Source organism: Sphaeramia orbicularis, chromosome 8 (assembly GCF_902148855.1).
Source record: "Sphaeramia orbicularis chromosome 8, fSphaOr1.1, whole genome shotgun sequence".
Lineage (NCBI taxonomy): Eukaryota > Metazoa > Chordata > Actinopteri > Kurtiformes > Apogonidae > Sphaeramia > Sphaeramia orbicularis.
Genome location: NC_043964.1, coordinates 44,403,868 through 44,429,860, shown reverse-complemented (window position 1 = coordinate 44,429,860; position 25,993 = coordinate 44,403,868). Strand labels below are relative to the sequence as shown.

General features: G+C 37.7%; 2 protein-coding genes across 3 annotated transcripts; one reads left to right on the top strand and one right to left on the bottom strand.

The window, feature by feature from the left end:
• Nucleotides 1–110: 110 nt before the first annotated feature.
• LOC115423453 (zinc finger protein Gfi-1b-like) lies at nucleotides 111–5,194 on the bottom strand. Of its 2 annotated transcripts, XM_030140275.1 has the most exons (7): nucleotides 4,975–5,194; nucleotides 4,375–4,439; nucleotides 4,009–4,259; nucleotides 2,675–2,838; nucleotides 2,094–2,237; nucleotides 1,818–1,983; nucleotides 111–1,710 (listed from the first exon to the last, which is right to left on the bottom strand). In XM_030140275.1, exons 3-7 carry the CDS (start codon nucleotides 4,244–4,246, stop codon nucleotides 1,514–1,516), a joined length of 909 nt encoding a protein of 302 aa, XP_029996135.1. In that variant the 5' UTR covers nucleotides 4,247–4,259; nucleotides 4,375–4,439; nucleotides 4,975–5,194; the 3' UTR covers nucleotides 111–1,513. The 2 variants fall into 2 exon arrangements, with proteins under 2 accessions (XP_029996135.1, XP_029996134.1); XM_030140274.1 differs by lacking the exon at nucleotides 4,375–4,439.
• Nucleotides 5,195–14,263: 9,069 nt separating this feature from the next.
• On the top strand, nucleotides 14,264–25,329 carry LOC115423425 (volume-regulated anion channel subunit LRRC8D). The gene is made up of 6 exons (XM_030140223.1): nucleotides 14,264–14,375; nucleotides 15,085–15,440; nucleotides 18,303–18,884; nucleotides 20,198–20,448; nucleotides 21,420–21,797; nucleotides 23,944–25,329. Exons 2-6 carry the CDS (start codon nucleotides 15,102–15,104, stop codon nucleotides 25,064–25,066), a joined length of 2,673 nt encoding a protein of 890 aa, XP_029996083.1. The 5' UTR covers nucleotides 14,264–14,375; nucleotides 15,085–15,101; the 3' UTR covers nucleotides 25,067–25,329.
• The last annotated feature ends 664 nt before the right edge of the window (nucleotides 25,330–25,993 follow it).

Below are 25,993 nucleotides of genomic sequence, written 5' to 3'. Positions count from 1 at the left end.
TGTAGAGTTTATCAGGATAAGCTAAATTTTGATGGCGTGACTTGAATAGAAACGGCATCTTTGTCATCTTCTTATGAGGTCAAATGTGGTCACAGATGAACTGAGAGGTGCGAAGAGTCACTGTGACACAGCCATACTCAGTATTTGTTCAGTAACTCCGTTTGTCAGCAGGAAAAATACAGCATGAGACATATCTGCATGTACATGATCTCTGTTGTGTTTATGTGGCCAATAAGATGTATTACAATGTTCACTGTGAAGTCATGTGACCCAAAAAGACATGTTTATGTAGCAAGGTGAATAAGCATTAATTGTTCTGTAAAAATTCATTCTTTTATATATTAAAAAAATAAAGAAAAATTGTGGTAATAAATGTCTTTTTACTTGGCCCTCAAGAAGAACATTTTCAGCCTGTGTTGCTGTTGTGGCTTACCTGGTTGCTAAATGTAGCTATCGGACATAAAGCATTTAGCATGAATGTGTATTTTTTCCAACCTGTTTGAAATTAATATATAGTATGTCCACATGAAAATCATTAAACAGTTTTTTACAGAAGTGCTAAATGTTGGTGTTTAGATTTACAAAAGTACTAAATGCTCTGCTGTGTTCCCCAGTTAGTTGCCTGCTATGTGATATGCTAAAGCTGTGACAAGAGTGACCAAACAGTGTGAAACACAATTAGCATTTATCTAGCATGAAAGTGTGTTTTCTGTCCACTTGATGTTAAGTCCAATATTCAGAAAGTGGACACTATACTCATTCAGCACTTCTTTCAGCTGAAGAAGTAATAAATTCTGATTTTTAACATTAAAATTGGTGATCAGATATGTTCTCCAGCTACTTGCTAAATCAACTGAAAGGTGGAATACTATAAGGTAATGACAGAATTTTTTTCCCTTAAAACAACTGGCTAATTTTCTGGAAATAAGTCTGATGAGATTGGAGTGATCATCAAAAATAACAAGATTAAAACTCTGGGCTATCAAACCTAAAAAGCTAGCTAAAAGATGTTAAAGGCCTAAATAAAATTGAAAGGAACTGCCGAAACAGGTGGTAAATGTTAGTTATTTCATTCATTTGTTCATGGTTATTATATGTGATTTTGCTGCGTTAAATCTGAGTATTTATTTTTTTAGGTCAAAGTAAACTCTGGAGTTACATGTACAGTTCAAGTGCATCCTTAGAATAGAACAGAATCATCTCGGTTGGAAGTCCAGCTGGAGTGTATTACAGAGGCCTGATTCACTTAATGATGGGACCGACAAACAGAAAGACATGCACCTGCAGTACAACCATACACACACAACTCAATTTTAAGAAAACAATAGCTTTTCAAAATTGCAATGTGATTGGATGGTATCCAAATCTACACATCATCTGTGAATGAGTTCTGGGCTGTTGGTAGTTTCTTTGCAGTATTTCTGGCTATTTCTTCCTTGCAAAACTAATTCACAAAGGCTGAACTTTTTAAAGTAATAAACAAAATAGATCTTTACACAAGTTCCTCATGGACTCAGTTTGGAATGTACGTGGCTCCATAGCTGCACTGAGTCTCTTGGTGGCGCTGTAGGTCTGTCCTGCGCTGGAAGCTGTGCTGACAGCGGGGGCAGCTGAACGGCCTGTAGCTGTTGTGCTTTCGGCTGTGGGTGATGAGGTTGGAGCTCTGGCTGAATCCTTTACCACATACCTTGCACACATGTGGTTTCTCACCTAAGGACAAATGGAAAAACTTGCAGTGTGATTATTTTACATGTAGCTACAATAAAAGTTAAAGCGGCAAGACTCTGATCCTTATCAGGTTGTGTTCGGTGACTTACCTGTGTGTATGAAGGTGTGCTTTTTCATGTCTGACTTTTGGTGGAACCTTTTGCCACAGTACTGACAGGGATAGGGCCGTGTATCAGAGTGGATGAGGAGGTGTGTGGACAGAGTGGAGGAGCGCTTGAACACCTTTCCACACACTTTGCACCCAAAATTGCGTTCCTGGTAATAGACCAAAACACATCCTTGCAAACATTAGTAATAATTGAGGATTCAGTGGAGCAAACACTAAAATTAATAAAACCAATGTAAACACACTGGGTGTACTGTACCTTGGCTCTACCATAGCTGTCTATTGATCTGAAGGTGAAGGGCATGTGTGGAAGGTCTGTCACTGTGGGTGATGCGGGTATAGTAAGGGAGCTGAGAAGATGAGCCTGCAAACCACCATTAGACAAAAGGACATCTGCAAGGGACTAAAGGAGACAGAGCAGAATGTCAAGTATAGCATTAGTCTATTTTATTTGTAAAATGTGAATGTAATAATTTAAGATACCTATAGAAATAATAAGACTAATTTCTCCTAGTTCTTTACAAACTAAATTCATGAAATTTTAATCAAAAATCCCCCCCAAAAAAATCTTGCATTTATCAAAAACAGTGGGTGTTTATGTTCAAGTGTGTGGGTATGATGCACAATACAAACTATTCTTCATTTGGTAATTGGATTTTACATAGGCTTTATAATAATTTATGAATATCAGGCAATGATTAAAAAAAACATATAGAGTTCACATTGGAATTACTCTGCACATCACAGCATGTAAAAATTACATTTTACGCACTTTTTGTAACTGTGATAGTGGATATGGTACAAAGGATGTGTTACCATTCTGAAACTTCACAGGCCTACCTTCTCACACAGTGGACATGCAGGGGATTTGAGGTTGGTGTGTGATGTGTGATTAAGTAGCATGAAGACCAGTCTTTCCAGCTCCCTCTCTCTCTCAGATGTCTGCTGTCTGCCCACTGTCCACGGCCAGGCAGGCTGAGGGTTGTCTGTGTTACCCATGGTGGCTTTTGATGCAATATATAAAGAAATGGCTTAAAATTAGTGTAACGTAGATCTCTGGTGAATGAAAACAGTCCTGAATATTGAAGCATCATAGACATCCTATCTTCATATTCCACTGAGATGAGATGAGATGAGATGAGATTAGATTAGATTAGATTAGATTAGATTAGAATGGATTGATCCCAAAACAGGGGAATTCACTGGTCAAGGCAACAACAGAACAGAGTGCAAGATAAAAAAAAAAGTGCATGCATAAACATAGTGCAAAAGACAAACAATAAAAAACAGTAATAACATTTGTAATGTAATGAAACTCTTTAGCGCAGTGGTTCTTAACCTTGTTGGAGGTTCTGAACCCCACCAGTTTCATATGCGCATTCACCGAACCCTTCTTTATTAAAAAATTAAATATGATTTTTTTTCAAATTCAAGACACAGGTGTATGTTTTACTGGTGCACAAAATGAACCGTGCATTAACATCACTGTGTTCAAAGAACAAAACCAATACAGTGCATGAACTCACAACAAATTACATACCTTTTCACAAAGACATGACCTTTTTTAATACTACCACACTGAAATGGTTTTAATTTTTAATCTTATGTATTCCAATAATGAACTTATTGTATTTATGCTATTTATCATTGTTAACATTTTAACACACACCCATCACCTAATTTCCATCTGGCTACAATAATAATGAATATTTACTGCAAATCAGTGTGACTTCTGCTGTTGCCTTTGAGAGACCAGTTCAGAAATGCGTGGCTTCACCTTGGCAAGTGCCACTCTCATGTCATTTTCACAGCAAAGTCTGTTCCTTTGTGTTGTAGAGCTATAAGCAACAACAATACACTGCGTATATTGGATGTCAATCAGAGAAAGAGTCTCCGAAGCCGTTTGTTTACATACACGGACCTAGCCTGACACACACACCCGACTAATGAGTCGAGTGTGTGTCTTGACCTCTGCCAAACCCCTGAGACTGACTCACCGAACCCCTAGGGTTCGATCGAACCCAGGTTGAGAACCACTGCTTTAGCATATATACATATTTACAAAAGAGTGTAATGTGCAAATGCCAGACATGAAATCAACTATTGTGTTGGAATATTCAAACTTTAGCCTTCAATAAATAAAAACATTTTATGCTAAAGGAAGTGTTGTATACCTGAATTACAGTGATTATGAGTGGAAGCATTCGGCAACCAGCCTGCATCCCATGGTGCGCAGTCTTTGACCTCTAATGTGGAATACAAAGTCTGTCTATTCTGCTCAGGTTGCTTCCTGTCCTCCCTCACATCATGCTGGTCAGCATCTCTTCGGGTCTCCAGTGGTCTTCTGAAGGAGTCCTTCGACGATCCAAGTACATGAGTCCTCTTACTCTTGACAAGGAATGACCGTGGCATGGCAGGGTGATGGCTGCAGGAGTGATGGAAGACGAAATAAATATCCTGCTTTAATAAACCTAGACGAGTGTGAGAAGCCAGCTCTTTCATGCCACCTTTAGAGCCTCACTTGCTCTGATGTCGCACACCTGTTTCTACTTGTTCAGTTACGATGCCAAAGGTTGAGGTTTCCTTAACAAATACAACCCGCCACCTGCAAAAAGATTCAGGGTTTTCACTCTGGATTACCTTGCTGTGGAGGTCGCAGTCAATTTCTAAACTGACATTGTAGTTCTGCCTTTTTTACTTCTCACTGCAGAATATAACCTACTTTTATAATTATAAAATCTCAAAAATAGCATCAAGGAATTTGTCATTTTTTTATTGTAATAACTGCAGTTGGTTTCTAATGTGGTTTCCTGCCATTTCATTTACTCTGTTTAAAGGAAATGAAACTAAATTAAACAAATCCTCAGACATTTGCATTTGCTGAATTTATGTGACTGTCCTCATTTCAAACAATCATTATAAATACCTGCCTTTGGAATTTAACATTAAATCAAACTGTAAAATACAGAGAGCCGGAAAGAAAATATAGAGGAGACAACCTGGAAAAACTTTGCCAAATGTGCAAACATTTAAATATTGTCAGGGAGAGGACCTATTCAGCAATCTTCAAATGATAGTGACATTTTTTTTTTTTAAATAATATCCTTTTTACCTGTTGCAAAGAAGACAAGGTGACATACCTGAATTTGCAGTTTGTCAGGCCCGCAGATAAGTAGGAAATAGTGTTTGAAGTGAATATTATTCCAGTTGTGATTATCTTAACTCCGTGTTGCACAGCAGAAAGTTGAGAGTATCTCTTGTGTCTTCGTTCTTGGCAACGTCCTCTTTTCTATTCCTCACACCCACCATTGATGCCATGACATAACGAGATTAGGTTTGATTTCAACGATTGGTCGAGGCTGGAGCAAATCAAATAAAAAAAAATAAAAGAACATAGAAAGTTAATTACTGTGGTCTACACAAAGTTATTCATACCAAAGTTGAGATGAAACCATTTTTAATGTGGTCCACAATGCTTGTGACACTGCTTTATTTACCACAATAATGACTGTTTCTGTGGGCGGTGTTGTAAACACACTGAGCATGCTGTGGAAATTCTGAAAATCTCATCGTTCTCATGTGAACGTGTGAACCTTTACTACCTGTCCGACTGTGTGTGTTACTCTGCTATTATGTGGTACCTTGTTAAACCACATATTTGCGAGTGTGGAAGATTTTTTTTTTCAGCCCCATCATCATAGACTCTGTAAAAAAAAAAATAATAATAATACTTTTTCAGGTTTGACTTTAGGTTAGCATTTAGCACAAATATTAGCTTATAGTAGTCTGTTTTTAATTTATTTATTTATATAGCCAAGCATTTAATATTAAAATCTTATACTTTTCTCTCGCGAGTTCAGGGTCCACTTTCAGATTATGACCCACTACTTTTACAAAACTGAGTGCACAGTATTTGACACACAGAAATAATACTACACTACTCTACATGTTTTAATCATTGATCATTAATCAACTCATAAAGAGTACATAGATTTTACATTATAATCTTTTAAGAACAGTGTATACTTAACTGCTCTTTGTGTGGTTTGCAAATACAAGTGCCCCCTTTTCTTCCACCTTCAATTTTCTTTATTTCTTCTTTACTTGTATTTTATTGTTTTATTTTTAACAACCTCCTCTAGGCTTCATATGTTATGACACACTAGAGGTGATGTGTGATTTGTGTAATTTTGATGAGAATAACTTAATTTAAAATGGGGTTATTACACCTTTTGAAATTATATGTGGGTGATCTGTCAACTCTTTATCATTTGATTTTACAACCTTCAAAACATAGTATGCTCATATCTAATTTGAGGACCCATGTTTACGTATCTCTATGTAAATTCACTTACCACAAAAACTGTCTATTTCAGTGTACAAGAGATAACAAAGCAAGCCTGGTAAAGTGCATCTTGTACATGAGGAGAGGGAGATCAGGGCATTTGTTCAGAGTAGCAAAGATGAAACCAGCTTCAAACCAGATGAAAATACTATTTCAGTACCATAACCAGGTGACAAAAACCACCTACACCACTTTGTTGCTCTGAACTGAGGGTGCTACTAGTTAAAAATACATTGGAAATCAACTGTCAAACTAAAGACAGGCTCTAAAAACAAATCATACAAGAATCTCTGAGCAACAAAATGCAAAACTGTAATCTCTTAAAAACTGCTTATATATCATACCAGTCATTAAGAGTAAACACCGACAAGGAACCAAGAATCACAAAATCCCACTGTATGCAGATGACATACTGCCTTATGTCACAAGAAGAAGTCTTCTTTCATTTTTATTCAGAAAATGTACAGATGATTTTTGCATGTAATTTCACACTTGTTTACATGTTCTGAAATAAACATCCATTTTTATTGATGAAAGAAAGTGTAACCGTAACTGTAAAAATAAACTATTGATTTATTTATTTATTGTATTTTTTAATTTATTTTTATTTTCATTTTGTTTTACCAAAAAAGAGCGGGGGGGGGGGGGGGTGCAACATACATTTTTCCAAATGTCTATATATTGGTTTGGTTGGTTACTGAATAATCTGACCTCAGACTGAAATCAAATCATACAGGGACACATATGAACTAAAACCTAAGCATATCTACATGTGGCTTTATTTCTGCAAACGTCTTATTTGACTCCTGGTGTGAGCAGCATAAAATAGAGCTGAGTTCGTCTTGATGTGCATGAAGAGAGGCATGTGAGAGCCTTGTGGTTGATGTGGCAGGGGGCTTGTAAGCTTCTCCCAGGGGCTGTCGGGGAGAGTAGACGAGAGGAGTGCAGGGAGCTGAGACGGGCTGGTGGGTTCGGTGGGTTTCTGTCTCATTTGTTTTTGAGGGGTTCAGGGTCTTCTCGTTCCCCTCATGGTGGTAGAAAGCTGCCTTTCTAGGAACCTGAAACTTGGAGAAGAGGGCGGAAAGAAATGAATGTGAATGTCAGAAAAGTTTGTTCTCCTTCTTCTTTGTTGTTAATGTTCACTCACTGTGCTCTGTAATAATATTACTATTGTTTTGTAACTATGTGGAAGGAACATGAGATGTGTTGTAAATATTCAGGAATATGTTCTACTTCGAACTCTTTTTTGTTTGCAACTTGAATCATAAAGCTTCCTACAGCTTTTCAGTCAAATAAAGATATATTGTTGTTGATGTTTTTTCAGAACCAGAGATAACATTAGCAGGCATTCTAAGGCTAGCTAATTTTAGTTTGTGATGAAACAACAGCTAACATTGCCTAACAAGCTAGCTTAGGGGTCCAGTCTTAATGAATGTTATTACACAAAGAGATGCAAGGATGGACTAAAGACATACAGTTCCCAAAGTTCAAAGGTTACAACTATATGGTTTTAGGCTTCTAGAGACTTTAAACATCAAGTCTGATTTCATTCAAATTTATGATGAAAGTGTGTGCAGTAATGAAGGAGATTACTAACAGGGTTATCAACTATAAAACAACACAATTATGTTCATGCACTTTGTAAATAAATTTCTTGGATCTTTTAGGTATCCTGATAGTTCTGATTTGCATGAAATTATACCATACAGAAATATAGTATAATACAGAAAGAAAAACATTGCTATTAGGCTATTAGGCAAGGGGTCACACTGCAGTTTCAGCCCTGTGGTGTTTATCTGTGTCACTGTTGCGGCTGGTGGATTGCAGTGGTTTTCAACAGGGGACTTGACAAGATGAAGTGTTATGCCACTTTCTCACGGCTGACAACTTCTCTAAACTTTGTGTCACCAGTTCAACCCCCACCCACCCGCTTTCACACTCATTTCCTCACAGCTTTTCAACTTTCTCTGCCTTTGGTTGGCAGAAGAGTAGAGGTTACAGATAGTGCAGGACTTTCTGTCTTTGTAATGCATGGGAGGCAATGAGATTGAAATGAGATTTTGAGAACTCAATATTAATATGCTGTTTCAAATGGAAATGTTTGATTGATGTTTTTCTGAAAAATTTGATCAGTGACATTTTTTAAACAATAAATTGTAAATAATAGTAATGGTAGCATAGGAACATAAATTTTCAAGCATGATACATCACTTGTAATGAATAAATCTATATTTACCACAGCCATGGGAACTGTGGACTATACAGACGCTCAATGTGACACTATAGCACAGTGTTATTGTATATATGATAGTGAACCCACAACACTATCAGGCCTGTGCCTTCCATCAAACAGGAAGTACTTTGCTGAGGTATTTTTCTTTCTGTTACAGTTTATTACATCCTCCTACACTTGTCAATCAATTGCTGTCAGATTGAAATCATCACACGCTCAGATTAAAAAAGAAACTGTGGCATTTTCCATCAAATAAAGAAGAAACATCATATAATGTAGTCATTTCAGTACCTACATGCAAAAAAAAATTTGTTTTAGGAATAAATTCCACTCCTGTCAACCATCAGCTACAGCTGTGTGATGATGATCATGATAATGTCGACTTCTCAAATTCAGCCAGAACCTGGGCATTCCCACTCATGCAGCCCACTCTTTAAGATTTGTATGACTCTGACAGTGCAGTGCAATAGGAAGGAAAGAGGGTGTGAGAATGCTACAGTGACATGGTACCCAAGACAGCAGCTGCCTACATCTAAAAAATCGATCATATCTAATGTTGGAAAAACCAAAATATAGAGACTCTTGACATATTACAGAAAATACTTGATGGGATTGGTCTTTTCCAGGATGATAAAAACCGCATCTCACTCACTGAATGAAATAAAAATGATATGAAAGTCAACAGATCCAAGTGAACACCTATGGAAGATTTTGGACAAATGCAATAGATCACTGTCCTCTACCATCATCTAATCACCATTCTTTGACAAGAATGGTGTTAATTTGTCCCAGTGTACAAAGAAAAGGTGCACTGAAGCTAAACTTATTACACTTCATGTTGGTTTTACCCAGTGTTGTATAGTAACTAAGTAATAATACTTCACTGCTGTACTCAGGTATGTTTTAGGAGAATTTGTACTTTGCTGAGTATTTTTTATTCTTTTTACTTTCACTTTTATTTCACAACATTTCCTAACTCAAATGCATACTTGTACTCCACAAAATTTTTAAAGCACAGTATCGTTACTCATTACAAAAAATAAATTAAAGGAAATTTGGTGTATTCACCGCTGAGATTATCGGTGACTGCAACAAAATCAGGAAGCTGATTTGTCATTGGGCCTAATTGCGTAAGTGCAAGGCAAGTGACGGTCCCCACTCAACCCATCAGCAATCTATTGATTGGAGGGAGAGTTGAATAAATCTATGCCGAAAAACAGGTTGGTATATAGAATGGTATATTGTTCAGACTTTGCACACCTTGTTTACGAAGTGTAATGTAGGCTCCATATTTTGAGGTGCCACATAAGCGTCATAGTTTTCTTTTTTGTTCTTTTTTTTTTTTTTTCCAAAATTCTGACACTTCTATTACCAGCAGTAGCCTACTCCTGTTTAGGTTTTTGAAACCTTGTTTTTGAAGTGTGTGATGTAGGCATCATTTTCAATATTTTGAATGCTTGTCTTTTATTTAACCATGTTTTAAAATCCTGGATAAACTTTATGATATTCAAAATTCTGACTGCCTTTGGTTGTACCTTTACTTTCATTACTTGAGTACATTTAATTGTAGATTACTTGATATACTTAAGTACAATAAATACTAGATACTTAAAGACTTTAACTTAAGTAGCATTTAGTTGGTGACTTGTACTTCTGCCAAAGTAAATTTTTTGGTAGGGTACCTGTACTTCTACTCAAGTGTGGCTTTCCACTACGTTACACAACACTGGTTTGTCCTTTCATTTGTCACCTGTCTGTAAAGAGAGGTGAAGTCCCATCCCTTGTGGTTGTGTTGTATTGAACCTTATTTTGGAGAAATATGCTGTTACAGTCAATGGTAAGAGACAAGTTTTTTTTTTTTTTTCCTGCACCATCATTTACACATATGATGTTTGTCAGTTTAAAAGACAGTTTTCTGAGTTGATAAAGTTGCAGGCTGTTGTAGAATTGTTAAACCAGTAAACTGTGAAAATACATAAATAGAAAGACTGCACTCCTAAAAGTCGCAGAAGTGATGTCACTGTAATGTTGTCTCTGCAGCTTCAATGTTGGTATGTGACATGAGATGAGATGTTACCTTCCTATCTTTACCACAAACAGTAACTTTTTTGACCAATAAAATTATCTAATGCGTTAAAAATATTTTGTGTAATTGATAGCTGGGAAAGTATAAGAATGTAGGCATTGCCTCTCTTCAGTTATATGATTAAGTGTTCAGCATGTGATATTTAGTGATATCTAGTATTGAACTTTGGAACTGACTTAATACTGTCTCACCCTTGACTATGGTGACTACAAAAATTATGGAAGTCCCTCATTATAGTTATTGTTTACTTTGTTACTTGTTACTCACTTTTCAGGGAATATAGTAGGTGTCTGTAATGTACTTTAATGTGGGATATCACCAGCTATAAAACAGAAAAAGAAAAGAAGGAAGACTGTTTTGAGCTAGAGAAACATGGTGAACTCTGTGAAAGGTGACCGCCCCTCTGTAAATATTAATGGATCACTCGAGACGAATAAAACCCCCCCACAGTGATTCTACTTTTCATGTGATTCTAAACAATTTTAGATATTATTCTGCACAATATTCAATTTCTACAATGACATCCTGTAAACCACACTAAAATACTATATACTGAACACCTAGGTAATGAAAATAAAGTACACATTTCACAGAGTAATTACTGGAGGCTGTATTCCTTGAGTGAGACTATTTCGAATGAGTTTTTGGACAAGCCAATGGAGAGGATCTTAAATGCAAGACTTCAGTTAATACATCTTAAATTGCACAACATCCAAAAGCAAAGGGATTTTTCTGTAGTTAAATAAACTTTTTTTTCCTTTGATTTTCCTTTGAATACACTCAAAATCATCCACTATTTTTATCCATCTTCCCTCTCCAAACTTGGTGAACAGTTGCTAGCTCATTTTAGTATTGTCTCCCAGCATTTACAGTAACTGAACTGAACATGACACAGATGGGCAGAATCTTAAACTATGTCTTCAGCTTCAAAGATATTAGCTGATTATTGTGCAAACTTGCTGCCATGTAACACAACCCCACCCAAAACATCACTACACTTTTTTATTTGTATGTCAGTGTTTGTGTATGTAGCAAATGTAGGGGTGTGAAGCCGCAAGGCCATTTCACAGCAGAATTCTGAAACCAAGGGTGTAGATAAAACACATCTGCCCACTGTGGTGTCAAGCTTACACAGCAGCCCTAATGTCTAAATTTAAAGCCATGTTTCCCTGAAAGAGATGCAAAATATTTTGTACATCAGTATCATCACATCAGTTTCTCTTGATGTGATATCATGTGACTTTCCCTTGAGTCCGTGGAGATCAAAAAGTATGGCCTAAAAAGAAGAGAACAGAAACTCAATATAACAATTGCATAATATATTGACTTGAGATTTCTATTTATCATTTATTTTCTAATTTTATTCATAAATGAATTCATTATCATACCCAGTCATTCATACCCACTGTTTCCATACATGTACAGTAAATAACTGCCTTGTGCCTTTATTCTGCTCTGTATTGTCCTGCAGTTGCAACAATGCAATGTTGCATCTAAAAAAAGGAATTGCTATTTGATGTGCCCTTGAGCAAGGCATTTGTCCCCAGGCACCTAACATGCAGCTCCTAGTCTGTGTGTTTCTGCATGGTCTAATGATGGGTTAAATGGAGATGGTCAGTTTCAGTGTGTGTGTTGCATATCCACATGTAAACTAATGACGAATAAAGATTCTAATTGACTTCTTATCTTAGTAAAACCAATATGACCTTATTTAGCATGTTTAACATGACTTAAAACTGTTTCCATAAACCACTGTGATTTTTGGTGTTCATGAAAATACATTGGTTTAAATGGAAAACTGAAGCTGAAAACTCATGAAAGCATACATTTATACAATAATATTGGAATATTTGTAAAATTTCTGGGGGAAAAAATTTAATTTCCATCAGTGAAAAGTGTTCTTGTCAGACAACATGGCCATGCATTTATCCAGTGTATTTACCTGTAATATTCTATATGTAAGTTTATTTTTGAAAAATATATTCAGGAGTAACTCCTTTGTAATAATTTGATTCAAAGCAGTAATTTAATTACATGTTTTCTATGAAGGATAATAATTACACATTTTGCTTTGTAATGTAGTCACTCTGTTAGATGGTAGTAGTAACACTTCTACACTGTTTATTATGTGCTCATTATGTGTTTTCACTGACACTGTATCCTTTTGCTGCTTTTTGCTGGTGGTGATGGTGATGATGATGATGATGATGATGATGATGATGATGATTGGACATACTCAATTCATGGAATTTTTAACTTTCAACTTGTCCCTAGTAATCATTACAGTTAACATTGTGGGTGTGATTTTGTGTAGGTGATGGTGATAAAACGTCCCTCACAGTTACACCATCCCACTCCAACATATTTGTTTTTATGACAACAGTAAATGGCAATCTCACTGACACATTTGTCAGAAGCGCTGCAACTTTTTTGTCTCTTTCTCAGTAACCTCCCCTGAAACTCAAACTCCACAAGTTCTGTCCTTCAGCACACACACAGTGAGTACACACAGTGAGTACACACGGTGAATACACGCAGTGAGTGTACACACACAAACACACACACAAACACACACACACACACAAACACACACACACAAACACACATACACACACACATGCGCACACACACAAAGCAGCTGTGCAGAGTGGATCAGCTTGTGGTTCACTGTCAGTTTGAGACTTTGCTCCAGATTCGTCTTGGTAAAAATACAATAGAAACAACACATTGACTTACATATGACCCTTTTGTCCATACATCAAATGCTCACACACAGACACACATTTCCTTATGACCGAGCGGTATAACATTGACATACATTAATTTCCTGGAGACTTTTCATAAAATACCACTCGAACCCCCACAAGTGACTGTAAATGGATTATTCATATCTGCAAAATGTAAGACCCCCATCATGTACACATACACACAAGAAGTGGTAGGAACAGTGATAGGAAACAGTAGTAAATACATACTCTCAGATCAGATTTTAGTCATTGGCAACTCTGTAACTCTCAGTAATTTGCTTTAGTACCCTCTGCTGGACATTTAGGATATAACAATGCAATTTCTGTAAAGTACCCAGTAGTACTGAGATTCAGACCAAACTGAAGTGACTTAGTTCATCTACTTGTACTTCTTTCATGTAAAACGTTTTCATATTTTATATTGTGTTTTGTTAGTTTTTATTGTTTAATTATTTGCTTGTTTCTCCCGCCTTTTACACTTTTGTTACCCTGTATTATTCATGTTTTTATGATGCATTGCTGCTTGTTTCATTGTGACATAAAGTCATTGCCCCTTAATGATTTCTCAAGTATGAATATAGATTGATAATAATAATAATAATAATAATAATAATAATAATAATAATAATAATAATAAAAATAGGATTTCTATAAGGCTATTTAAGGCACTCAAAGCACCTTTTGTTTTAAAGTTTGCTAAAACAATAAATCTAACAATGTCATTAGATTTTGCGGACTTGTACATCACATAATCAGTTTATAACTATTCAACAGTACAATGAGTGTGTGTGAAATGAACCAGTTATTAAGGACTTCCTACAATTTAATCCAAAACTGACATATTCATTCATGTTTTTTGTAATGTTGTTGTGTAATGATACCTCTGTTCAGATTAACTCAGTTCTGAAGGAGTTAAATGGTTCAGGCATGGCCCCTAGTGGGCCCGGATCAGGCCACTGAGGCTGAATTACATTTTTCAGCCACACATCCTCCACTGCCATGGCAACCCTTGAAAAGCTGAGTGGCAGCCAGCCTAGGAGGAGTTTTGTTGTACTAAGTTTTGTGAGTTTTTCACAGCAGAACCGGACAGCACTGGAATTAAGGTTTTCTGGAGGAGATCAGAGAGAAAAGTAGGAAGACTTTTTATTTGATACTTTACCTGGTACTTAGATGATCTTTAAAAAATAAGGCTGTTTTTGCTTGTTTTACTTTTGTTTGTTTTAGCTGTTGTCTGTGTTGTTTGGGATTTTCTTAACATCCATTTAACTTCTATATGAAAGACATGAATATCTTTATTGTCTTTGTTACAAGTGCAACAAAATTAAAAGTGTCATCCAATCCCTGCATCAATTCTATACAGAAACTAATGCAAAAATACAAATATAAATAAAAGCAGCTAGAAAAAATAGGTTTAAAAAAAACAAAAAAAAAAAGCAGAAGCCATTCACTCACACACAAGCATTCATTCTGTCATTGCACTAATCCCTTCAAACATATAGCACATTGATGTTTTTTTCTTTGAGTGTGGTAACTGCCATTTGGTAAAAACTGTTCTTAAATCTGCTTTTGCTTGTCTTTAAACAGTGTGTCCAGGATGCGCATTGTCCTTTATAATGTTCCAAGCTTTTTTGAGGCAGCAGGAACTGTGTAGTTTTTCCAGTGTTTGGATTTCCATGTTGAATTTATCTACTTATTTTTCACTTTAAGTACTACTAACTACCCCTGATCTTATTCTATGACCTGAATCTTGCTCGATCAGACCGTGGCAGCATATTATTAATGATGGCGATAGACCAGTTTATGTGGCCATTTTTTTCATCATCGCACTTATTTCCACAGTCCTCCTCGAGATCACCATGTTCTCTCTGTCAGAGCTGGCTCCTCTGAACCAGCATCAGCACAGATCTAAACTGCTGAAGCCCTGGTGGGAGGTCTTTATGGACTACCTGGTGGTCCTGATGTTGATGGTATCTGTTCTAGCGTGTACGGAGCAGCTGTCCCGGGACAGAGTGGTGTGCATTCCCTTGGATCCACTCACCACCAAAAATTCTAGTCGTTACAATTCATCATCTGCTGTGGCTGATGTGGTGCTGACTGCACCTCTGAAGCAAGAAAACAGCAGCCCAAATCTTCATTCTACAGCCCAGGGTCGACGCACACATCTGGTCTATCAGCAGTATGTTTATGTTAGTCAGGTACAGTATATGTCAGTTATTGTTTTTTCTCCAATGTTAAGAGGTACTCAGACTCAATTTTATTTTCATTCATCTGCATAGTAAAACATGTTTTTGAGTTTAAGACAGAAATATATGACTTAACTGAACTGGAGCACACTGTAACACTCCAGTTCTTGTTTCCAAGTCATCCTAAACTTTTCCAGATCTTCAGTCAGTCAGTCAGTCAGTCAGTCAGTCAGTCAGTCAGACAGACAGACAGACAGACAGACAGACAGACAGACAGACAGACAGATAGATAGATAGATAGACAGACAGAGTTGAGGACAAAATTATTAGCCCCCCTATGAAATTTTAAGTTTCTTCAAGATTTTCCTAAGTACTTTTTTAACAGAGCAATAACATGGTATAAAAGCCTCAGTATGGCTCATTGAGCTGTCAGTTGAGAAAGCACCATGCCCAAAACTAGAGAAATCCGTTTGGACCCGAGAAAAATGATTATTGATGTAGACAAAGCAGGAGAGGGATGCACAAAGCAATCCAAGCATTTCCAAGTGTCAAGAACTGGAGTGAGAAGTATAATCCAGAAATTCAAAAACAGCCACACAGTACAGAACAAGCCTTGCAGAGATTGGAAGTGAAAGATTTCAAAGACCCTGGAAAGAAAACTAGTGAGAGATGGGTCTAAAGACCCCAGAACAACTGCCGAGACACTGGTGAATGACTTGGCCACATCAGGAATCATAGTCTCTAAGAAGACAGTCACTATAGCTCTGAACTGGAATGGACTGAGAGGATGCAGACCAAGAAAAACTCCACTTTTGAAGAAGAGACACCTTTAAGCCAGACTTAGGGGCCGTTTACACGGCGTCGGATTCAGTCGACTCCGGGAAGATTTCATCGCGGATTAGCCCTCTGTTAACATGGAAACGGTGCCTAGAGTGCCTGAATCCGGAAACTTTTGATACCAGGGTCCAAGGTGGAACGTTATCGATACGCTCCGCATTCCAGCTCCGTGTTAACGCGAGTCGGAGCGTTCCGGGGTAAAATATGACGTGCAGCCAAGAACCGCCAGTTAACCCACTCCAGGCCAGTTGGTGGCGGTAATGCGCCTCCAAGCTGATTTGCCAGCCTCTATGACACAATAAAGCTGCAGAAAAAGAAGGAACAACGACAACAACAATGGCCGGTTTCAGAACAACATACGTGCTGCTAACTGTGCTCAGCTCATCTGTCCAGACACAGAAGTCCTGCGTCTTTGTACGACCACTCGCCATTGTTGTTTGTAAATAGTGTTGTCCGCCTCTTCTTCTTCTCCTCATTTAAAGGCTGTCTAAACCGGAAATTCTTTGTGCGCAGGCGCCTGTTTTACCGCCACTGTTTCACTACAGTTCTACATCGCCAGCTACTGGTCTGGCATGGCCACTACAGCGTATTCAGCCGTCCTCGCGGACTCATGTTAACGCAGATCGTTATCATAGCGGCTTCGTCTTAACGCGGAATGATTTTATAACGCAAAGGAGAAATCTTTGCGGAGTGTTGCCGTGTAAACGTACCCTTAAATATGCTCAGGACAACCTGGAGAAACATTATGCATACTGGAAGTGTGTCCTATGGTCTGATGAGACAAAACTAGAGCTCTTTGGCCATAGAGGCAGCATTTATGTTTGGAGAAAAAAGGGAGAGGCATAGAACCCAAAGAGCACCGTCCCTACAGTGAAACATGGTGGTGGGAGTATTGTGTTGTGGGGATGCTATAGTGCATCTGGAACTAGAAATCTGGTCAAGGTGGAAGGAATCATGAACAAAGAAAGGTGTGGAGATTTTGAAAGAAAACCTTAAGCAGTCAGCAGTAACACTGGGTCTGGGTCATTGCTTCATCTTCCAATATGACAACAATCCAAAACATACATCTCTCTTGGTGAAGAGCTATCTTCAGAAGACCGAAGTGAATGTAACTGAGTGGCCTGCACAGAGCCCTGACTTAAATCCCATTGAAAATATTCGGGGTGACCTAAAAAAGAACATCCATGCCAGAAGGCCACCAAATCTGGAGGAGCTGGAAAGATTTGCCAAAGAAGAATGGGCTGGGATTCCTCAAAAAAAAAGTGTCAGAGACTTGTAATAAAAAAATACTATGACTGCAGGCTGTTATCCAGCAAAAAGGATACACAATTGACAATTAGGATCAGGGGGGCTAATAATTTTGACCCTGGTACTTTTTGTTTTTTGTGGAATATTTTCATTTCTGTGTGCAAACTAAAATCATGTAAGCATCCAAAATAAAACTAGGATATCTAAAAAAGCTGTGTTAAAAATGTGTTGCTCTGTGTAAAAGCACTCGGGAAATACCTTTAAAACAATGACATTTTTGTAGGGGGGCTAATAATTTTGTCCTCAACTGTAGATAGATAGATAGATAGATAGATAGATAGATAGATAGATAGATAGATAGATAGATAGATAGATAGATAGATAGATAGATAGATAGATAGATAGATAGATAGATAGATAGATAGATAGATAGATAGATAGATAGATAGATAGATAGATAGATAGATAGATAGATTACTGAGACAAGCCACAATCCAGATTTACAATATTTGTTGTGTAACCCTGGAATATCTTTGAACACTTCCTGTCTCATATATTCCATGCCTCCAATTTCTGCAACTTGCACACTTTGATTATTATTGATTATAGTTGATGTTTTACGAAGCAAAGACATTAGGCTTTTTAAGTTTGGTACCACTCATGGAAAACAAATAAAAATGAAAATTTCAAATCCATAATAACTAGGTCCAAATCCTTTCTGTGACTGTTTTTCTGTGTCCGCTGTCTGTCTGTCTTTCTGCCTGCTTATCTATCTGTGTATCTGTCTAGGTGTGCTACCATGAGGCTTTGCCTTTATCCTCCCGCTTCTTCCCCTACTTGGCCTTGATGCAGTCTCTGGTCCTCGTAGCCAGCGGTTCTTTCTGGCTCCACTTCCCTCACACCTCTTCCCGTATTGAACACTTCTTGACCATCTTGGCAAAGTGCTGTGAGTCTCCTTGGACATCTCAGGCCCTTTCACATGCTGCCCAGCAGGAGAACATCCACACGAAGGAGGTGAACGTGGAGACACGACCGCTTCCTCCCTCTTCATCATCTTCACCCCAAGTGATGTGCACAAGACGTCCAAGCAGAGACTCTGGCACAGACAGTCCGCTTTTACAGAGGTCAGACAGTGCATCCACCGCAGCCCCTCCCTCCCCATGCCCGTCCACACTGTCCTGCAGCTCCACCAAATCATCTATATCCCTCAGCTCCCAAGTACTGTTAGCTTCTTCTAAGCCCACCATCATGACAAAGGGTCCCAGGCAGGTCATAAGTCTGGACAGAAGTGATGGGGAACAGGCCAGGGCACTGTTTGAAAAAGTCCGCAAGTTTCGATCCCACTGTGAAAGCTCCTCTGTCATCTATAAGGTAAAAAATGCTCCAACAATAAAACCTATTGTTATACATGAGTACAAACAGTCACATGCACATTCTGTAGAGGAAGTATTTTTCTGCCAGAGCTTACATTTTCAGGCCCAAAAAGTCCCCACATGGATTTAACTGCAAAGATTCAGCCCATATTAGGGAGAGAAGAAAGGTGGATGAAGTGATTACCATTATGCCTAGTGCCTACAGTACAAGCCTGCGGGGGCAGTGTCATGATCTGTGGCTGCTTCAGTTAGCTAGGTCTTGGTTCAATGTAACATTATATTGTGACAATGACTAAATTTATCAAAGTAATGTCACAGATAATATTTGCCATAATCAAAGCTAAAGGCGGTTCAACAAAATGTGTGTGACTTTATTTTTGGCCAGGCGGAATACAATTGCAGATTAAATTAGATGAAATGAAAAATTCACAATCGGTCACTACTAGTTCAAGTATATATCGAACATAAATATTTCAAAGAAGTTTTTTTTAGTCCCCATATATCCTTGTCTTTTTTAGGCATGTTGCATTTTTAAGATGTAACTTACCCCATCATGTGTTACAAACTAATACTGTGGGAGGTTGAGACAGAAGTACACCATGTATTTGATGTTAACTCACAATGTCGGTGATGAGTGTAAGTGTGAAATTGTGCTGTTTGTAGTGAACATAGGTGGTGCTTTTACAAGAGTTAATTTTTCTCCATAGTTGTGCAAATTGTTGGACAAATATTGTCTTGCAAGTGCATGATGTCTACTCTGGCTCTTCCTGAGGTTTCTCCCTGTTATAACGGATTTTCTTAGGTGTTATTTTTCCTTACACAACAGTGAGTGGTGTGTGTTTTAGACTCCAAAGCATCTTGATGCAAATTTATGATTGTAGGTAGGATTTACTTGATTGGGACACTACAAACATATGATGATCCTACAGAATATGATGCATCGCTGCAGATTAAACTACAAACAGTTTACAAAGTAGATGAAATGAGCTCATCTTAAAATATCTTAAGTTGTAAAGTGTAAGTTACACATGAATGCAGCTGTTAAATGAGTCGAAAAACATTATAATAATAAAATACCGATAAAGATCATTTATAGCACAATAATACTTTGACTTTTCACCTTTTAGATACATTTTGCTGATAATACTGACATACATTTATTGGAAATGAAAGCAGAAGTTTTACTTGTGCTTAATTATTTTGACTGTGAAAACCTCCTTTACCATCCTTGATCTATTTGTTTACCTATTAACTGCATGGTTTAGCTTTGTAATTATATAAAGAATTAACCCTCACTTTCTGTCTCCTCAGGTCTACTTGGCTCAGACTATATTCAAGCTGCTGATGGTTTTGCTGATCGGTAGTTACACTGTCCCTCTCATCAGCTCCTTCTCCTTCACCCACACCTGTCACCCTGAACAGCAGTCTCTGGTGGGCTACACTACCTTTGAGTGCATCCATGTGCTCTCCTCTCTTTTACGCAAACTGCTGGTGGTGTACTCTACCTTGCTGGGTCTCTACGGCCTGTTGAACCTATACACACTCATCTGGATTTTACACAGGTCAGGACTCTGTTAAAGAATTAGTTTTTATTATACCCTGATAGATGTTCCTGCAAATAATATAACTTGAGTTCAATAATCAATATTTTTAGACTGGGCAATAAAACAGTGATGATAATTTTATATTGTTGTCATTTCCATTAGTGTGATGATGTTATTTGTTTACTTTCTCAGCTATGTCCAATGTTTTTCTAGATTTTATCATTGTAATTGCTTTAAATGTTCCACTTCTAGATTTCTGGAACACTCTGATTATAAATGTAAAACCACAAATAACCATCTTTAATGCTGATTTCACAAAATAAGCATTAAATCACAAAAGCAGAACTGTTTTTGCCTCATTTTGACTTTTCCAAGTAATTTAAAGCCACAAGTAACCATCAGAAATAAGTATTCATTATTTGCTAGTCGATGTTTATTAGAATAATTATCTATATTAACTGATGTGAGCATTTTTATCATGACAGCAGCTCTGATTTTCAATCCATAAAAACAATGAAAAAAGACACTGTATTAAAAAAGCTGTATTTCCCATTAACTCATCTGAACTTTCTTTGCCTTTCAGTAAATTGTTGTGGTTTTACAGTACTTTACTTTAATTCTCATGGCTCACAACAACTTTGTTTCCATGGAAACACCACTCCAAATATACATGCTGTTGGTTTCTTTCTATGGTGGATGAATAAATTAAGTTTGTTCAAGTCAGGGTTTGTAAACACATCTACCATCTTTATTGAGTATGTTGTGACTACAGTCCCACTGCCTGAAAACAGAGTAAATGTGAAAAGGATGAATAACTGGAATAATTGCTGGAATTTTAAGTCAACTGCACACACTGTGAGGCCTCTGAATAGAATAATACACATGAGCTTGATAATAGGATTGCAGTGTAATGCTTTGTTTTGAGTTCAAGTCTATTCTGTGTAATAGTTTTGACTCACTATGTTTTCTGGTCTGTGTGTGCCCCATAGCTCTCTACATCAATATTCCTTTCACTCACTTAAGGACTTGAGCTCCCTCACAGACATTCCCAACCTGAGAAATGACCTGGCTTTTCTCTTAAATATGCTGGACCAGTACGACCATCTGCGGGCCCAGCGTCTATCCGTCTTCCTGTCACCCAACAGCGAGAGCAGGCTGATGGAGGAAAACCTGGAGAGGCGCTGGGGGGAGGAGAAGCTGCATTCCATGATCAGCATGGACTCGGAGGGCTGCTCCAGGCTGCAGCTAGTGGCCCTGCCTCAGCTTCCTCCCGCCCTCTTCACCCTGACCCAGCTCCAAATCCTCAAACTGGAGCTCATCACTGACGCCAGGTTCACTGCACAAGTGTCCAACATGTCCTCCCTCAGGTCAGATTAACACAGCTCACATAAAACTAAAGCTTACTTCTGAATTTTCAGCTGCTATAATAAGACACTGTTGTCCATAAAATTGAACTAAAATATTTTTTACTCCTTATAAAAATGATTGGGATAATGTGATTTATTGTTGATCAATAAAGTGTAACTGGGACTCTATGTAATCCTTGTAACTGGGTAAAGGTGATTACTTATGTGTATAAATTGGAATAAATACATGCATTTTGAGTGTGCGGAAGTAGAAAAGCACTATATAAATCTAATCTGTTATATTATTATTATTATTATTATTATTATTATTATTATTATTATTATTATTATTAATCATAATAAGAATAAGAATAATAAATAGTATGTATGTGTCTGAAAACAAAATTATTCCAACTTCATGGTCAGCAGTGTACTTTGCTGTACATCCATATATACTCTTTAATACCCTCACCTTTTTAACATACCAACTATGTTTTTAAATAACCACCATAAGCTAAGATGCCCTGTGATTGCCAAAGAATTGTTCAGTGTCTTTTAAAAATTAGAAAGGAAAAAGAAAGCAAAAAAATGAAATTGCAATATTACACATTGCTACAATAATGCTAATTGTATGTTTATATTCATATACCAGTTTATTGCCAACCAGTAATAGTATTGCGACCATACAAGAAAATGGCAAATTACTCCCACCTAGTGCCTAAAAAACTTTTTACAGTTGCCTCACTGGCTGCCACACCTGCAGCCTGTGAGTATAAATTAGTGTTGTCCTCTTTCTTTGTCAACACTTTGAAGAAGGCGTATGCCAACACGTATTGATGTGTTTTAACTCCAGCCCCTATTCTACGGGCCCTCATAAAATAAAGGCTTTTAAAAATGTTCTAACCAAGTGAGTGCCTGGACTTGTGTCTTTCTCCAATGATTTATGTCCCATCTGTGAGCACCTTTGGCTTGTTGGATACCAGTAGCTCCCTGTGAAATTGTTGTTGTTGTTTTTTTTTTTGTTTTGTTTTTTTGTTTTTTTTTTAGTATTACTACCATGTTTACAAAAAAATGGTGAATTGGTCAAATGGTGAAAATGCTGCAAATGGTGTAAAGTAATACTGACAATTTTTTTTTCCTAAAGTACACATTGAAATATCATTATGTGTTAACAACAATAACTGTTCTCATTTTTTATTCATTCTAGAAAAATTTTAAATACATTATCTTGGTTACTCTGTCCTCATCGTGGAAGGACAATTCATCTGTTTGGAGAAACAGTACAAAAAAAAAAAAAAAAAATCTCATCAAACAGTGCTAAATTATTTTAGCATTAACATATTGGAGAGAAAATTGTCAATTTAAATGATACTATATTAACTAACTACCTTTAGTGTGAATTTAACCATTGTCTAGACAAGTTAGAATACTGTTCGTCCTGTCCTTGCTTCTATTGTATCAAGTTATGTTTTTTCATTAGGACCTCTGAAATTGTTTACTGTCTGAAAAAAATGTATTAAAATAGTAATTTTCATGGTCTAATGTCTTATGATCAGGGAAGTAGCTACACGGGCACATAAGGTCAGCATATTCCTTCATCAGGGTACGTACTGGGATAGTTACAGTTTGTATCCTTTGTTGGCAGATACGTACCCTAAAGGACCAATTTGAACTTTAACACGCTGGAATTAAAATGTATCCTTGGAAATGATACAAATATGTCTGGATTTAGGCATACGAACCTGTGATAAACCTTGTTTATTCTTACACACAATTAAAATGGTATAGACATGGGCCCTTTGCCAGTTTATATGGTTGATATACTTTATCTAAGCGATATTGTCATAGTTTGAAGGTTTAAATGTGACCCCTCCATCATCAAAACTGTTATCATAAACAGTTAAAAGACCATTTTTCCTGACTGTGTTTCTAATGTCTAAATGATATGTTTAACTGAAAATTCTACCAGATTCCACATATGTGTTGTTGCTAACTTATTGTAACATTTAAAGACACTGTGACTTCTAGTGGAATAACAAACATAAAGTAATTACAAATGTTTCATGTTTTATTAGATCTAGTGAATCATAATATTAGCTGCTTAACAACATTTATTTCTTGTATTCTATGCATTCATTTAGTCACTCATTTGTTGTTTTTCCAACAGAGAACTCCATCTTTACCATTGCTCAGCAGCTGTGGATCCAACTGCACTAGCGGTTCTCCAAGAACGTCTGGAGGTCCTTCATCTCACCTTTACTCAGGTTTCAGAGATCCCAAGCTGGGTCCTCTCCCTCCGCAACTTGCATCAGCTCCACCTCAGTGGCCGTCTGAGCAGTGAAGGTGGAGTGGGTCGTGGATGGGCATTGGGAAGCCTGCGCCAACTGCGTCACCTTCGTGTGCTAGTGATTCAAGGCAGGTTACAGCGAATTCCTGGGGAGCTGTGTGAAGTGGCTGGCAGCCTGGTAAGGCTGGAGGTCTCCAACGAAGGCACCAGGCTGCTGGCACTAACAGGCCTAAAGCGAATGTCTGACATGACAGAGCTACTCCTCCAGGACTGCCAGTTGGAGCGTTTGCCCTCTGCCCTTGTGGCTCTGGCCAACCTCCGCTCACTTGACCTGCAGCATAATAATTTGAGAACTCTGGAAGAACTCCTGACTCTGTCTCATCTGCGGCGTCTCTCGACCTTCAGACTGGCATATAACCGTATATTGTCTCTTCCAGCCAGTGTTGGTATGCTTCGTGGTCTGGAGCTCCTTGATCTGTCAAATAATCAGCTGCGGAGCCTTCCCCCTGCACTCTTTACTCTTCGCTGCCTTCGTAAGCTGCTCTTGTCTGGAAACCTGCTTGAGGAACTACCTGCAGAGGTGAAGGCCTTGCAGCTGCTTTCAGAACTAGATCTCAGCGGAAACAGGCTAGAGAGCCTCCCCCCTGAGCTATTCAATGGTTGTTTGGAGCTGCGGATCCTAAATGTTGCTCACAATTCTCTCTGCTCATTACCCAGAGGGATTTCAGGTTTAAGTCAGCTGTGCAGGTTGGATTTACGCAGTAACTGCCTGGAGGAACTGCCTGCTGAACTGGGCTGCTGCCCAGGGCTGCATGCAGGTGGTCTTCTGGTAGAAGACTGGCTGTTTCATTCTTTGCCCCTTAATACCAGAGATGTGCTTAGCCATCCTCATTCTACCTGCGGAGCATATTCAGAAGAGCGTTCCCGACCAGAGTCTGACAGTTTCCCATACTTCTCTCCCACACTGTGGAGCTTCTCTTCAGCTCTGGAATCACAGATATAACTTACAACAGATCAATAAAGCCTGTTTTATCCCAGCTCATACTTGAAATAATTGTAAACAACTGGCTGGATAGTGAAAAACGCATTAGCAAGTATATATATATATTTTAAACGCTATGTAAGCAAACTATAACAAATTACACAAAGTAAATTGACTGTATGGAGTTGCTACAACAATTTAGGTAGAGAAACATGTTGCATTTATTGTGGATGTATAGTTGTAAGAAAGAGACTATCTTCATGTGTCTGCAATATTATATAATAAAGATACCAGCACCACTACCGCCACCATGCTTGTTATATGCATATGTAGTTAATAATAAAAATGATTTAATTTCTTGCAGGACTCATCAGGCAAAGGTACATCATGGCATTTGTATTTTTGTCTTAATATTTGGTTTCATGTTGTGCCACTGTTTAAGTCAGCACTAATAGAAAATACTGGTTGCTACCTTTTTATTTTAGGGTCAAAACACAGTATTCGAAATGTCTTTGACAGGACATTTTAGAGACAATTTGACAGATTAGTGTTGCTAAATGACCCAAATTTTTACTTTTAAATTCATTTTTGCTTTAGTTGGACCATAAGGGATTATCCAAAACAAGGAGCTACTTTATATTGAAATAAATGTTGGAATGGCAATCAGTCTGATGGGACATTACTGTGTTTTGACCCTCAATTGGCTTTGGTTTTGTATTTTCAAAGCCTTTACCAGTCCCCATGTTGTCAGATCCATTTTGATACAGCTTTGGTCAGACTTTGGTACAACCATTATTTGTGGCTTATACTGATTCTGATAACAGTGTTTGTCTGTGATATATACAGTTTAGTGTTGCAATTTCACATTGAACAAAGAAGCTTGCAGTGACCTGCCACAAGTCAAAATACACCCAGTTAAAGGATAACTCTACCTAGTGTCAGGCCGGC

Bases quoted from the DNA above. Each gene is read 5' to 3' on its own strand.
- LOC115423453 (XM_030140275.1), bottom strand. From the start codon at position 4,246: ATGCCACGGTCATTCCTTGTCAAGAGTAAGAGGACTCATGTACTTGGA. The intron at 2,238-2,674 runs GTAGGCCTGTGA...TGTCTCCTTTAG, and splicing joins CATGTCCACTGTGTGAGAAG to TCCCTTGCAGATGTCCTTTT. The intron at 1,711-1,817 runs GTAAGTCACCGA...ATTTGTCCTTAG, and splicing joins GCACACCTTCATACACACAG to GTGAGAAACCACATGTGTGC.
- LOC115423425 (XM_030140223.1), top strand. From the start codon at position 15,102: ATGTTCTCTCTGTCAGAGCTGGCTCCTCTGAACCAGCATCAGCACAGA. The intron at 18,885-20,197 runs GTAAAAAATGCT...CTGTCTCCTCAG, and splicing joins GCTCCTCTGTCATCTATAAG to GTCTACTTGGCTCAGACTAT. The intron at 20,449-21,419 runs GTCAGGACTCTG...TGTGCCCCATAG, and splicing joins CTCATCTGGATTTTACACAG to CTCTCTACATCAATATTCCT.